General features: G+C 34.5%; 1 protein-coding gene across 2 annotated transcripts in view; it reads right to left on the bottom strand.

Annotated features, from left to right (window-relative positions):
• Nucleotides 1-283: 283 nt before the first annotated feature.
• SHLD2 (shieldin complex subunit 2) overlaps nucleotides 284-16,545 on the bottom strand; it is a 34,298-nt gene continuing 18,036 nt past the window's right edge. Inside the window, exons 4-11 of one of the 2 annotated variants that reach the window (XM_084289977.1) lie at nucleotides 13,426-15,961; nucleotides 11,136-11,243; nucleotides 10,132-10,326; nucleotides 7,947-8,081; nucleotides 5,396-5,602; nucleotides 3,792-4,026; nucleotides 1,791-1,906; nucleotides 284-1,388 (exon numbers count right to left, since the gene is read on the bottom strand). In XM_084289977.1, the coding sequence (XP_084146103.1) occupies nucleotides 1,216-1,388; nucleotides 1,791-1,906; nucleotides 3,792-4,026; nucleotides 5,396-5,602; nucleotides 7,947-8,081; nucleotides 10,132-10,326; nucleotides 11,136-11,243; nucleotides 13,426-14,947 (2,691 nt within the window). In that variant the 5' untranslated portion in view covers nucleotides 14,948-15,961 and the 3' untranslated portion in view covers nucleotides 284-1,215. The remainder of the gene's footprint in view (nucleotides 1,389-1,790; nucleotides 1,907-3,791; nucleotides 4,027-5,395; nucleotides 5,603-7,946; nucleotides 8,082-10,131; nucleotides 10,327-11,135; nucleotides 11,244-13,425; nucleotides 15,962-16,545) is intronic. The other variant, XM_084289978.1, reaches the window with a different exon arrangement.

Raw genomic sequence — 16,545 nt, 5'->3', positions numbered from 1 at the left:
GCAGGAAGTCTCTTAGGACACTTCCAGAATTCTCACTGATACAATAATAAAAGTTACAGAATGCGAACACAGGCAAATCAGCTTGGTCTTATATTTGAACTTAGAAATGGGCTTTTTAAACAGACAAAAAAACACCTTTAAAATAGAGAAGCTTCCACTGCCCTTCATAACCTCATGAAAACCTTTCATTAGTGTATGGACATTATGGAAAAGGCTATTTTTGTGCCCAAAAGGGCAGAAAACCTTTGATCATTTAACACAAAGGAGACAAGGGTAGAAAAAAGAAACTGTATTTTTTCCTTCCCCAAACACAAACAGAAGACCTTGTCTCTGGTGGGCTGAAACTCCATTTGCCCCCTCTTAAAAATGTTTTTTCCAATTTAGTTAACATACAGCAGAGCAAACAGGAAGACAAATATGATCACCAGGATTAGTTATTTTGACTAGTAAATTTCAATTCTTGGTTTTGAATTCTGCACACAAATGATAACCCATTATTTGGATGTAACCCAAAACGACCTAAGAATTGACAATGATGTTATCAGGCCTGACTACAGTGCATTGCATCACCATGCAGAGTAGCCTCACCAAAAAGGTGAGAAGCCCACTACAAATGTCAAAACAACATTGGCAAATAAAATTTATACATTTGAAACTGTTTAAGACCACTCAAACTGATGCAATAACTTCTAGCTACGCAAGATTAGATTCTCAGAGAGCTATTTTAAGAGAAAACAAACAGCAATAATCCTGGCGCAGAGCAGCAGAAATCTTTCTGTTAAAAGACAGAAAGCAATCACAATAGAATAGTAAAGCGCAAAGATGTAACAGACAGGATGAAAGTCTTTTTAACTACAATGATGCTACTAAATTGTGACCATCTTCCTCCAATATGCCATATCTGAAAAATTCAGTCTCTTAATACTAGAAAACTTTTCTGGAGAGTAGAAAACAGATACCACCAGGAGTTTATTAAAATAAAAATATATATATAAAAATACATTTTATGACAATTCATCAGTTTTACAGCAGTAGTATACATAATTAGCAGATATTCCATACCAGTCCTTTTTTTTTTTTTTGAGGGGAAATAAGTTAAATGCAAAAATCCTTCTTGTAGTTTAAAAAATATTTGCTTCCTTGAGCTAATTAACCTTTCTTCTGCTTGCAATCTTGTTTTTACAGTGTTATTCAGTTGTGGCAGAGGTCAATGCTTCAAAGATCAGGGTGAAAATTTAGCAGATGGAAATCCTTTTGCAAAGGATAGCTGTTTTCGTCTAGCACAAAATGGCTCTTAACTTCCAAGAAGTACAATGCTTCTGTATCTGCTAGCAGTGAATGACACAGATCTGCTACTATTGTGCTGTACGTTATATCTGAGGAAGGCACTGCAAAAGACAGAACAATTTACTTCATACTCTCATAATAGCATCTAACATTTAAGTTCTACATCCATGAAAGCTACACTGAATTACTGGAAATGTAATCTAACATCCAAATAGGATATTAGATTTCAGTTTTCATCACTTTAAGACAGCAATATGCAGAGTGCTTCTCATTAAACTATGCTTGTGAATCATATACACCACCTCAATAATCCAAACTGAAGTATCATCAGTGGAAGCCTGTCTGATACAACACCATTATAGTAATTTACTTAATTAATGTATGGCAACTATTTCTAAAAACTTCTAAGGGATTTTATTTTCTATGAGAAATCCATTTAGTAGCTGAATATTTAGCAAACTTTGCTGCCCATAGTATTTCTACCACAATTCATGAAACAGTACCTACTGATCTGTTCAGCCAGTCGGCAGGAATATTGAGGAAGATTTTTTCCATCAACTCAGACACCACATGAATATTAATTTCACATCCTCTATCTTCTACTGTCATCAAAGCAGGCCTAGGTAAGAAAACACAAGACTCACGAAAGTTAGCTGCAATATTTTTTCTGGTTTAAGTAACATTTCTAAATCAAAGTAATATGATGTAATACTACCCTCGGACATATCAGGAACTAGAAAATCTGTATGCTCTTACCAGTCAAATCTGTAGAGCTGTAATGAGCTTGATATATACTGAACTTCACTACACAATGTTAAAAATAACTTTAAAGCTATTAAGCAAGCCTTACTTCGAGACAACTGCAAAAAACAATCCTTTAAGCAACATCAGCTTTTTTCCTGAAAGACGATGCGAACTGCACCAAATGATGTTTTTAATTCCTGAAAGCATAAACATGTCAAGATGTCATGAAGCTGAACATTTGATGTTTCTGCTAAAGCCTGAATTTCACTTCTCGAGATTAAAGTGGATTGAAGATAGAGCTTTTAATTGCTAAAATTAAAAAAATCTTCTTTCATTTAAGAAACAAATTTCTCAGGTCAGATAAATGTAAAAAGGAACTGTAATAGCAATGGAAAGCCGAACCTTATCAGTCAACTTGAGAAACGCTCAGTCTTGTATTCCAATACTTTTTTCTGATAATATTCAGGGCAAAAACCTAAACATGCGAACATAACCTATACCAGATCTGGAAGAAATTCACCTAACAAGTAACACTTGTCCTGATCTGAATAAAAAAGAGAGTTGTCTGCACATGAAGTGATAGAAGTCCATGTCTTCTGAACACTTTTATAAATAAATAAAAAGCTGTCTTGCTCCAGTCAAGTTGCTAAGTTATCTGATGTCTTGTATAAGCAAAATAAATATACGCGAAAAACCATGCATCCAGATGTTTTCTCTATTAATTACCAATTTCATCCTATGAGTTTTAGACCTACTCCATTTCTAGTGATTTACATGTTTTCTTTTGTTAGTTGACAGGCAAAACTGGTTCTATCATGAAGACAAACTAATATAGATATTTTTAACTAGATACTAAAAAAAAAAATTGTTCTGTTTACTCATATCTACTATGCCTTTTCTTGAAGACTTCGGTTGCTGTAATGCTTTCTTAAGATGCAGAACTATTTTACAGAGCAGAGAATGATCAAAAGTTACACAAATAGGCTTATATTATTTAAATCAAAGTCAAGAAAAATACTATTGAGTATGCAATGATTCACTAATGTAACTCACTATGAAGTAATTTAGGAATAATTTTATAGGAAGAAAACTGATTGAAGACTTACATATCCTAGAATTCTATTCATTCTATGATTGTCTTAGAATTCACTGTACCTACTAGTCTTTCAAGTTACTATGATTCTTAAATTTACTTTGAGCTTTTGAAATGTAACTACTTATTGTTCAAGGTATTTCTACATCAACCAAATCCAAATAAGCTGGAATTTCATATTCTTTAGTAAATATCCATATTCATCTTGAGTCACAGTGCCATCTACTGGATTTTGCATCCCTGCTCCCTCAGAATATTTAATGAAAACATTTGTTAGTTCTATTCCCAAAAGGCTAAAACAGATTTACCAGTTTAGAAATATAGTTTTGTGTTCACACAATTTCAAACTTAGGCTGAAATATGAGGCTCACAGAATTTTACTTTTGTCCTGAACATTCTACTTCATCCTAACTCACTGAAACAGTACTGGATAAACCTTGTTACCAAACATAGTATTCAAAGAAAGTAAAAAGTTACGTTACTTCTAGGTGACATTCTTTGTTTAAATCCAGTACAGCAATTTATGAACACATTGTTGAAAATTCATTAGAACACCATAAAGTACTAACCACAGCTTAAATATACAATTTGATATAAGTGAGGCTTAAAACAGAAAAGTTGTAGTTTATTTCTTTAATAGTATATACTCTAGCTTTATCTTATTTACCTGTAGAATGTTTTTACTTTGTTGTATGGCAAACATCTAAAACATTGCTTGTAGATCATGTTCTCATCTGCCTGTAGTTCCAAGCCACATTTAGCACAGCCTGAATATGTAATCATAGGCAGAGAAGCCAACACACACTCCAGGGAAGTGTCAGCATGGAAGATGAGTTGCCTGTACTGGCCAGTTAAAACAGTAAACTTCAGCTCTATGATGTGGGCTTTCACTTGAATCACTCCTACAGAAACAACAATTTCAATCAAACTTCCATTCAGTTTTGTAGATAAAGCAAAGTAAGAGGTACAGCTGATTCAAAAACAAAGTCATCAATTTAACCTTAAGCATTTTTTTTTCTTTAGAAGCACATTCTCAAATATAAGAGAGAATTTCAACAGTGAAAATTCATCGTACTTTAACACTACATCTATAAAATACACCTAACTCTGTAGTACTTTGTTACTGTTGTAGTAGATCCCAATATAGAAGAGCCTTCCCAATATAGAAGAGCCTGAATAAAGGATCAAATCACAGAATTTTGCAAAAAAAAAATTTGAAATCCAGCAGTACCAGAAAACAATCAAAATGACTTTGTTAATCTTGAAAGACAACTTTTGTAATGTGGCAGGCCAAACATTATTCTGTGGTAATCAAAATATCTTTAAGAAAAATTATCAATAGAAGCTTAAGTTGCTTTTATATCACATGAACACAATGGTGAAGACTGAGTTTAAGTGCACAGAATGAAATAAGTACATTCAAAACAAATGGAAAATTATTTCATTAACACCTATAGATCTCAATGCATACAAGCAAAGTAAATTTCATATTATACAAGTTTTGGATACAGGTTATAGATATGAAAAAATACTATGAAGTTTGTCACGTGGATTTCCTGCAAGTCAAGTCCATGATCTGATGTATTAGATGCATTCACACAGTATACTGGTAAAATAACCTACCTGTTCTAAAAACTTTGTTCTGAAAAGGAGGTGTGTCAATAGAAGTGGAATATAAGCCATGATTAGATCAGAAACAGAAACTAATTGCTTTGCCTCCACTCTGATTCAGAGATAGACACTAAAAAACAGATTTAACAAGCTGTTTGCTGCTATACTCATAAATAAGAAGTTAAGCGCTGCAAAAATCAATTTTACTGATTTATTAAAGTTTAACACCAACCTTAGCAATCCTCTAGGCCTATTTATGAGGGGATGACTGTCCAACAGATTTTTTTGGTCTTCTTACAGAAGTTTCTAATAGCAGTAGCTGTATTACTCTAGCTTCAGGGAATTCAAGAGTATTCCACAATATCCAAAGTAGTTTTCCACAAACTCTTTCAATGGTTAATTGCATTATTATAATAGTTGACATAGGCAACAAAAGGCAGCACTGCCCCATATGTTTCAAAGCTATCTTTGTATGACACCACATACCACACCTATCTCAGTTGTGTGCTCCCTGAATGAAGGCTGCATTCACAGTTTGGACTCTCAGCAGAACTATGTTAACTCGAAAAAAAAACATTTAACTTAAATAAGAAGCATCTATTTTGCTTAGCTATGCACCGCACTATACAGATACCACAGTACTAAGAATAACAACTTTACCTGAGCATTTTTCATCCAAATGTGCTGATAGATTTGTCATTTTCATAACAGTGGTTTTGCTTTTCTGAAACTTTTCTTTAAATTCAATGGCCCTTTTGTCATCATCAAACAAACACTCACAGGATGACCATGGAGTTGTGTGCAGCTCCAAGTCACCTGAGACAGAACTACGTTGGACCAGAAGGTATTTAAAGTCCCATAGATGACCTACAGAGCAGAAAATAAAGCAAGAGTTTAATTTCTATATCTTGGTTACTTTACAGAAAACTGAAGTCATTTACAAGATTGACTAACAAATCAGCAAAACTTTCTAATACTGTTGGTTCCAGCAAGTTTAGGTCAAGCCTCATGAAATACATGTTTTTTCCCTTTCTCTATGAACTTTACATTAGAATTGCATGGATCCTTAAGAATACCAGAAAAACATTTTTGAGGTTTCAGAGAAGGCTCAAAAAAAAAAATCTAAGCATAAAAAAGATAAGTAACATTTTCATGTTTTTGGAATGGGTCAGGTAGGTGATACTGATGCAGTGTTTGCTCAAATGGGAACATTTTACACCGTAATTTCTTGTACTTCTCTTTAAGAATCTCTATTGTGCATATTGCTGCTTCTCAGGTTTCAGCAAGAAAATTTTAAAAATCTTTCAAACCTTTTCTGTTGAAGTTCTGGGGCAAAAAGACAGACATTTGCAGAAATAACAGTTATGACAAAGGATTATTTGGAGAAGAATTGACATTGCAGTGAGACAGAAGTATCCTTGAAGAACCAGTGAGCTTGCATGGTATGTTAAGAGACCAGATCAGGTTCTTGCAGTGGTTGATTTTTCATAAATCATGTGAGCACGCACACTATTATACTGTTTAACCCCTCTGGGGGTAGAGCTAAAATGTTAAGAAAGCTACCTATTGCTTTCAAAACAACTTTTTTCTACAAGTTGTCCCTCATTAAATTATGAAGGCATTCCTATAACAAAAGGAAATGCCACTTTTTAGTATTTACTTCATCTTAAAAAGCTTATTCTGTGTTTTCCCCATCAATCTTCAATGGGTTCAGAATTTCACCCCATGTTAGTAACAGCTATCCTCATCCTCCAAGAATGCTGGTTTACAGAAACGTATTTGATGTGTTTGGTAGCACATGGCAGATGAGTGTAAAACGTATTTACTGAATGTCTGATGATTGTATACTGAAAGCTTGGACCAACTTTTAGAAATAGATGAAAATTTTAACTTTTATCGGCAATGATTTTTAGATGCTTCAAAGCTGTATAATCTGTACTTTAAATATATACACCATTCAAAATTTACTAGTCTCCATCCCTTCCACTACAAAACTGAGTTACCTAAACTACTAGTATAAACAGTAACATATGTCCCAGCTGTTCATCTGTGTCTAGAAGCAAGAATAATATCACGTGCTTTCCTCCTGTAACCCACTCACACTATTAGCTGCTGTGTTGTATATGCTTGTTTTGTATCATGAGATATCTTTTTGCTATTTTACGAGAATCAAATGTTCACAGTTTGTCTATGATGCATATTTGAACAGTTGAGAAATCACTCTTACCTTGAATTTCAGATATAATCTTTTAATCATTAAAATACCAACCGCTAGATACACAGAACTCTAGCTGGAAAATAAGACACAAGCTTTACCACAATAAGCACTTACACTACAGAGCTGCACCATCTTTTCTGCTTTTCTACTTTAAACATCAGGTAATTACATATTTTTCTGTCTTAGAAATTACCTGTGGAATCTACTCAATTTTTTTTTGCAGCTCCAATACATAATATAAAATACTTCAGAATTGTATATTTAAGAACTAATATTCTAGCATACTAAATTTTATAGAAAAATTAAGCATTTATCTAATAAATAGCATATACCTGCCTACACTGAAGTATGCACAACAGTAAAAGCCATGTAGGTTTTATGAAGTAAAGTTAATTGGTTAATACTTAAATTGGACTGTCTTCTTCAGGTAGTCCAAGAGGCAGATCTTGCAGTTATGCAATTTTTTTATTATTTTTTTTTAAGGAGTGTAAATTATTACTAAACTGAAGCGGAACTGGCAGAATTCAGAATTTCTAAATTTAAAGTCAGAACTCAAGTCAATATTCACTGAGGTTGTTCCTAAATGTACCCACTGATCAGAAAGGCAAATTCTGGAGTAATCAATTTAAACACCTAGTTTCCAATTAAAAAACCTAGTTTCAGGTACTTTAAAAGAACAGTAGTAGGCACTGCTAAGACACAGGCTATGTAGTTCTTACAAGAGATGCTTTTAGTCAGTTAATGACTAGGTTTGTATCTAGGTTCAAATTTTTGAATATACATGCTTCTACCATGTTGTAAAAAGAATACATTCAAGTTCTGTTGCTGATGACACTATTTCCAAATAGTGTTAAAGTTCAAAAAAACATACTGCCCTTTCTAGGGCTGTATATAAAGGTTGAATGGGAAATACCACCAGTTGGGTATGTTAAAGCTACTAATAGAATCAAAGAAATACTATTACAAAAACCTACTTATAGGTAAAGACTTTACCTTTTCTCCTTTGAAGTTGAGGGCACCAGGCAGCTCCTGCTCCCCACAGCACCATTCTGTAGTGTTGATCTCTGCTCTGTTCTACTGATAGAATAACTTTTCTCTGGTTGCCGCCTCTGTAGCTATACACAGATTCTGGAAAGTTTGAATTTATGACGTTTGTTATATAGTAGAAAGCATATAGAACATACCTCAACATTAAGATAAAATCATGCTACTGTAACATTTTGAGTTAATTCTAAACAAACAAGAAAACACCTACAATTTCTTCAGGACAGAATGAAAACAATGATTTCTTCAGTAAGATCAATCTAATTCAAAGGAATGCATAAAGAGTATTAATTTACCCTTATCCATTTAACTACTTGGCAACTAGACCTCTCCCTTTAAAATAGCAGGTATCTGAATATCTTTGAGTACCCCTTACTCATCCTAATTGATAGAAGTAGAAAAAAAATGTACTCAATCTCTCAGCAATCAATTGCCATAATGGGAAACTAAAGTTCCTACGGAATATATTGAAAGAAATATTTCTCAACAAGTTTTCATAAAGTTACAGTCATGGACAGCACAAAGGTAACTGTATATATTAACTGAAATGATTAAGATATCTACAGGTAATACCTGTACGTTTCAGTTCCTAAACACTTTTCATCAACCAAATCCTAGCATAAAAACTCTTGCTTTAAATGTCCTAATCATTCTGAGACCTACGTACAATAATAAATTATGGAGATTTCTATCTTCAAATAAATCTCAATTTCTAATGAGTTAAGGTGACATTGACAGTGATAAAGTCATTTGAATTTTTGATTGATGCAAGCACTAATACAAGATGCCAGTGGAACATGACCAAAGTGAAAAGCATTATGTCAAGCACTAAGAAACAGTGGTACTGTAAGGAAAGGAAGACCATCAGAACAATTAAGCAGGGAGAAGACGAAAACTCCTTTCCCATGGGTTAGAAAAAATACGGCAGAACACCGCATAAAGTACTGAGAAGGCCCCAGGCCAGTTAGGTTTTGTTTGTTTCAGAATGTGGAAATGTTAAGCAGCAGCTGTAAGGCCTGATTGTGAAGTAATGGAAACAAATTACAAATTTTAATGGGGAAAACAGCTTCAGTAAAAGGAATCCCAAAATAACCACCTTCATTATTTTAAGTAGTGTGAAAGAACAAAACCCGTCACATTAAACACATGAATTGGTGACAAAGACACTTTGAGAAAGCAGTCTTTGCAAATACACAAAGAAATACACAGGAAACACAAATTTTGTGAATAAGTTATATATTAACGAGGTAGCTTTCTGTTCTGCTTATGCAAAGGAAATGTAAGTATTGCAGTAAGACACTAATTTCACACTGGGAATTCAGCACTGAAAACTTACATAAATAGGCATACAAGTAAAGACAATAAAGAAATAACACAAATGCAGATATGTAAGACACCAGAAATGCTTAAAAATCTATTTTACCTAGGAAAAAAACAGAAAGAAATAAAGTGTTCTGAATAAAGCATCAAGAAAGAGAACAGTTCCACTACGAAGAAAAGAGCAAATCCTAGAACAGTACATTAAAATAATAATTTACTCATTTCATTTTGAAAACCACATGATTTAGAGTCTAACCACAAGTATTCCTTTAATAACAGGAGGCTTACATGGAAGGTATCTGGAAAGCAAGGTTTGAATTAGTGAAACTTCACTGTCCCACGTGACATTTTTATAAACCAGCCACCTTTTCCAAGCAGCAGGCTATCACAACAACACACCTGTGAGTTTCAAGAGCCATTAAAAACAAGTTTGTTCCTTTGCTGTACATTCAGTATCTCTCTCTTCTCAGGGCTCTTACTATACGTTCCTTAGTGAAAATAACAATCCTTCAGCAAGTAAGAACACTGAGTATCAGTGCTCTGACTGCGTGCTTTTTGAACAGATGTGTACACTATTGATCAGAGTGTGCAGAAACTTCCCTCAGCAGCTGACTTCAGTCATTATTTCCTTCCTGATTAGTTCCATTTCACCTGCTATGACCTTTAAGTGGATCTTCACAAAGGTTTTATTTGTGACTCCTATCAAAGACTGGAGTATGGAATGAGAAACAACCAGCAATAGGTAAAATTTAAACAGTCATTTTGCAAGGCCATTCTGAAGTTCTGAAAGTTGAAGTCCAGTGCATGAACTTACCTGTTAATATGGCAATGCTGACGATTTTTAAGATCAAGTGAACCAATGTATTTGGCTGAAGCTGGTCTAGTTGAGCATACTGAACACTATTCAGTCTCTGAACTTGCCTTCGTGGAATGTGTCCAAAGTGAGGAAATTCTGATGCTACGTATGCCAGTAAGCCATGGAGAACATCACCATCCACTATATGATAAACTTGTGTAAAAACAACGAAAATTAGATGGACTACTTTTTTTTTTTCAACTTAGCAGTATAAAATTGGTACATATTTAAACCAGCAAACCCAAAACTTACAAAATTCTAAGGCAAGAAATTATTGAGATTTGAAATATTTGATCGAAAATTAAACTGTACTTTATCTGCCTCCTCTTGATAACATTCCAACATTACGCGCAGTTATGGTATTTTAAGTTACACCAAAACCTGGAAAGAGACCTGGTTTTGTAGTTGGTAAGGACAGCCTTTTGATCATTTACCCCTGAACCTCTCTTAAATCGCTGACAGCAACAGCCATCAGGAAGACTAAGAACAATGCAAGTTCAATGATACTTCCACTGTATTTTCCCTTAGCCTCTGTTGCTCCATAGCTCATGTATCTTTGAAGTCTTTATGTTTAAATAACCAGCAATTAATTATTTTCCCTGAATGTTATCCATTCAATTAAGTCTCTAAAATTTTTCCAAACAATTTCATCCTCATGAAATCTCAAACCTCTTGCAGTTGAGTCCTGTGATAACTACTGTTTCTTAAACTAAGATCAAGAGATTCAGAGTTTTGAATGTTAACCACTCAACTTCGCCATAAACTTCACATGCCTATCTGATGGCATTGTGGCCACATTTTCTAATAGCTGTTTTTGTAAAACGTTACCGCAGTGTTTTGTAACTCTCAGTCGTTCACATTTCTATTTCACCCTGTGTTTTTCGAGGCATTCCAAATAAAATGGACTACTTTGAATAGGTATTTTACTGTGATTTTGGGGGAAAACTTATGCACAATCTTACATTCTTCTGGATTGAGAGCTGAGCAGTTCCCCAGATTCAGTAACTGACTAGTAAATGTAGATTGCAGCATGATTTCTCCATACCAAAGATTCTCATACATCATGATATCTGGAGGAAAAAAAAAAATTATCATTCATGCATCCAAAATATTGAAGTGTATCATATTATTGGCTATAGAATCAAAAATCTTGAAGTTGGCTTTAGATCAGAACTTCAATTTTGAATCCTCTCCATTCACCTTGCTATTCTTTCAGAACCTCATTATCTACTGTATACTTCATTCTAAAATGGCTACCTCCCCCCCAAGGGGTTCCCTTCATTACTGAGGACTTGTTGCATCTCATCGTATGCCAACTATGGCTGACATTTATAATTACAAGGGTCTTGCAGACAATGCACATAATCAAGTCATTCCAACGGTTATGATATGTTCTTTGACATAGACAGTAAACTGAAGGAACTTCCACAATTCAGACACATGTAGCGTGCACATCAACATCTACTACTATTTCCAATGGACAATTGACAGAAAAGCTGTATGAAAGGCACATTGAAACTAGCATAACAATACAGTGCTCTGCATAAGATCACTGGGAGCTGTACATCTGCTTTAGTTTCTTGAACTGCTACTAATGAACAATTTGCATGGTAAGAGAAAAAAATGAGAAAAAAATCTTAAAATGTTTCAGAGTAAAAAGGAATACTAAAGGACTTCCTTCAAAAGTGGCAAATACTAGTTAAGCCACTTAAGAGAAAAAAGTTACAGAACCCAAAAACCATGGCTGTGTATGCTATTAGTGGCTCCACAGGAAAAACTCGTTACATTCTGGGTGCAGAACAGTCTGCGTGCCAACCTGAACAGACAAAACTGTCTGTACCAACTACTTTCCCAGCCGACCCACTGTCATCACATCTATCTAAGCGTTATGTCTGCTCGTGCTGAATGCTGCTACCCAGTGCAAGCAGGAGACTGACAAGAAGCCACCAAAGGGGAGCAATACGGGAGCAGATACACACAGCCAACAATAGAGCAAGCTGCTAAATTTAATTAATGGCAGGATGCCAGAAGGTGTCAGAACTACAGTAACTCCCACACATTTTCTGGAGTTATATAAACAGATTTGAGTTTGAAAGAGACCACTTGAAAACAAACTGATTTTTAGGACCTACCAAAACCACTTACAAAGACTTAATCACATTTGCTCAGTAGTTTAATTATTCTTATAAAATATTTAATAACCCAATATGAAGCAGCATATAAACAAAATTGCTAACAGTACGGGACAATTTATTATGCCACATTTCAGGTAAGTAAAGTACTAGGCTTACGTAGAAACGCTTGATGTCTTTTAGGATAAGAAAGTCTAAACAGCAAAGAAAGCCCAGCTTATCTTAAATCATTTTAAAATAACTACCACTCCAAAGTAAGCCCTTTAAGAACTCTTAACAAAGAGACATGTGCATCTTAAACCACAGAAGTATTCAAACACGTTTTTTTTTTTGTTTTATTTGTTTGGTTTTTGTTTCAAAATTGCAATAACTAAATGGCCAGATGACTATCAAGTTCTAGTCAACTCCAGCTCTAGTATAATGAAGTCCTTGATAGTATTGCATTCTCTTACATGACATGTATCCTATTAATCCTGGATTTTTTTTCTCCTGTTAGGTATTAACAAATACAAAGGATTCATTGGGAGGAATCTTTATTACCAGCTGACTTGAAAAGAAAAAGAAACTGAAGACAATAAGTTTATGCAGTCTATATCAGTAATTCACAACATAATCCAGATTAAGATGCTAACGCTAAGGTACAAATCTTTCACATGAGGAAAAGAGTATTTCACATCCTGAGACCATATAAACATCACAATTTTCCGGTCTGTATGCTGGTCCAACAGAGAATTACAGAAGTCAATGCATACTAGCACATCTGGTTTGTAGCAGCACATATACATTTTCAGAAACAGCTGTTTTAAAACACTGGTAGGTTTCAGGACATACCTTACTACCCACAGCACAGCTCCAGTGTCTATGCACTGCTGTACCTCTGATCAGAGACTACATGAAAGATTGACATCTTCTATGGGATATTCAATGTTCCAATAGCAGTATGACTACAGGAATTCAAACCAATACTAAGCGATATGAGCAATATAAATAATGTAATAAAGATACCAACAGATGCTTAGGCAATTCCAAATTACTAATTACACATTGGTCTAGCTGTAACAGGCATTTCAATGATCCACATTATTAAAGATCCACATTTAAAAAAAAAGAGAATTCTCACCTGAAAGTAATACAATATCCCCAGGAAACACAGTGAGTGACCAAAACGCAGCACCACGCCATAGCACCACCTTCCTCTCAATCTCTGACTGGTCAGTAACTACAATTGTTGCTACCGGCACTTTACATGAAGATTTTGGTCTAGCCTTAATCTGTATTTCTTTGATAAGACATGGATGTACTATTGTAACCAATACATTGTACTTTAGATTCTTGCAGCAGCAGTTCTGAAGTGGCGACAGTAGTTTCCTTTGAGACTGCTTGAAATCTGTCCCTTCTTGATCTACTCTCATTCCAGGACCAACCAGAGGAGAATTCAATTTTGCTCTCTTGGATTTCAGCTGCCTTTTAGATGTTGATGGGAAAATATGAAAAAAATCTTCAGACTTGTGGGCTCTTTTAGAAGAGCTCTTATGAGAACTTTCTACCTGAGAGCACAGTATTCCTGAGCTCAATTGTTCAATATGGATTTCATTTTCAAATTGCACAGCAGGAACACGAGATTCATGAGACTTCACTGAATTTTCATGAGCACTCACTTCTCTTGTAGCTTCAAAGCAAATGTTTTTCTCATCACACTGCGAAGTGAAAAGTTCAAGAGAACTTGCATACTCCTGCCCACAGCCATTTTCAACCACACTAAGACATGTTCCAGCATCAGATTCAAATTTAAAGTGATCACATGGTCTTTCACATTTATTTCCCATTTCTGTTTCTAACAGCTGTACAGTTCTCTGCATCTCATTCTGGTTCTTAAAGTGATTCTGTGCAAAAACAGCCACTTGACTTGAAGTCATTATACTACGAAATTCGGTATCAGTTGACACTGCAAGGTCTACACAAGCACTTGGTTTTCCTCTTGGTTTTGACTCTTGATTTTGGGGGAAAAACATATCCAGATATTGACTTAGATGTTCATGGTGATCATTTCTATCATCTGATTGAACACCTTGTTCCACAGACCTTAGGTGTATGCTAATCTCCTTTGTACTAACCACCAAATTAGAAATGTCAGAACCCTTATCTTCTAAATGACTGCCTTTTACTTCAGTGATGTTTGAACAGTCTTGTGATTGCTTACATTGTCTACTGGATTTCACAAGTTTTTGAGGAAGGTGTTGATCTGCAGCCGGATTTATGTTTGCAGGTTCCTGTCCGTCTCTGGATATTTGACAATCAGAATGAATTAAACTTCGGGTCTTTTGGGGTGTACTGGCACACGTTCCCACCATAGGCACAAAAGATGACAAATATTCTTTTGCTGCTGTTAATTGCCCCTGTTCAGGCTGCTGAGAGCTGTCATCATTTGCAGAAACTGCTGTGACTGGGGAGCTTCCTGCCTTAAACATTAAGCAGTCTGTCCCTTTGACTTTTTCAGAAAAAAGACTGTGCATATCAAATGAACAGTGGAGTTCTCTCCATTTTTCAACAGCAGGTGCCAAACTACTTTCTTCAGACATGTCCATTTGGCTTGGAATAGTGGGTGCTCCAACAAAAATATGAATTTGAGATCTTTTTGACATTTTTGATTGTTGGGTAAGTTTGACTTTGAACAGTATGGTTTATGCAGTAACTACAACACTAAACAATAGCACAACAAAAATTATTTCAGATTTTTCTTAGTTTAAAATACCTAAATTTCAAAGGAATACTCTATAATTTTACTAGTAAAAATACTAGTTAATGCTTATAAAATTAAATGCATGATAGAAAAGGAAGTAATTTAGTATGTTATATAAGCTTGACCCAGTAAATAATCTACAGTAGGACTTAATTTATGATTCCGATACTTGGAAACATGTAGCAGATGCAGACCTGTAGTGAAGTTCAGTATGTATTGAGAAGACCCTAACAAAGTTTCCAGGAACTTAACTTTTATTAGTCTTCTATCACCTGAGCAGACTTAAGTTCACTTATTACACTAATAAACATGTGAATTTACATTTTAACTGATGTGAAATAAGTGCCTTAAACTTTTACAGCAGTTGGGACAATTTCATCCCCTGGAAAAAATATCAATTTTAACTAAATTAAATATAGTAGAGTCTCTTAAAATTTCAGAAAAAATCAGTAGAAATTCATAATTTACATAGCTATAAATTTAACATCACTCTTTTAGCATAAATATACTGTATTTAGTAAGAGAATATTTTAAAGGCAGATTCTAGGATATTATCAATAAATTTAAAAGTATTTAATAAGCATTAAGAGGTCACAGTGAAGCTTGAGCAAACAATTTACAAGTTGCTTTAATCCACATATTTATCATACTGTTCAAGTTCAAAAGCTTCTAAGCTTATTAAAAAGTTACCTACCTTACACACCACAAAAGAGAAATCCTAGATTTTTTAAAGTTACCTGCTATATTGTCATTTTAAAGTACTCAGCTACAGCTACAAGCATTTTATGCATTAAAATGCAGACACCTAACTACGTGTTTGTAAATTTTGGCAGTGTTGTTAATAAGTTACTGCAGTAAGGAATTCTGCCGAGGTAGAAAACAGAACACCAGCAGATAAATTCAGGAACTAATCCATCTGCAAGCAGAAGAACGAACATTAAAAGATGAAACAAATCAAAAATATTTGCAGTTTTCATTTAACACTTATTAAATTAAGAGACCTTTTGTTCACAATCCACTAGGGGTCAATAAATCTGCACATTTACAAAGCTCATAGTAACAGAAAAACTGCAAACATCCTGGAACACCAAACTAAGGTGTATTAGAGATGTAACTAGAAAAACAGTGTACAACTGCTGAAATTAAATATGTCAACATAATATAAAGAAGCTACAAAACAGAGGAACTAGTGTTGCAGTTTTCCAAAATGAGTAACACTTAAATTCGTGAAGAGTATCCAAATTTCTCCAGTTTTACATTTAAATTTATGCTCATAAAGCAGTTTTTAAAGGACAATTATACTTTTGAAAGCTTTATATTACATAATTATAGAATAATAATACACAACTCAGCAAAAGAAAAGACAGAATGAACAGTTCAACGCAATAACGTATCAGGTAAGAACGAAAAAAGTGACAGTAAGACTGAATCCAGTAAGATTGAAGAAGTTAAGTGATGTTAACAATTTTTGTAGGTAAGAGGCAAAAGTCTCCCCAATAC

This window comes from Netta rufina (assembly GCF_964035555.1).
Source record: "Netta rufina genome assembly, chromosome: 7".
Taxonomy (NCBI): Eukaryota; Metazoa; Chordata; class Aves; order Anseriformes; family Anatidae; genus Netta; species Netta rufina.
This window is presented reverse-complemented; position numbering and strand designations above follow the sequence as displayed.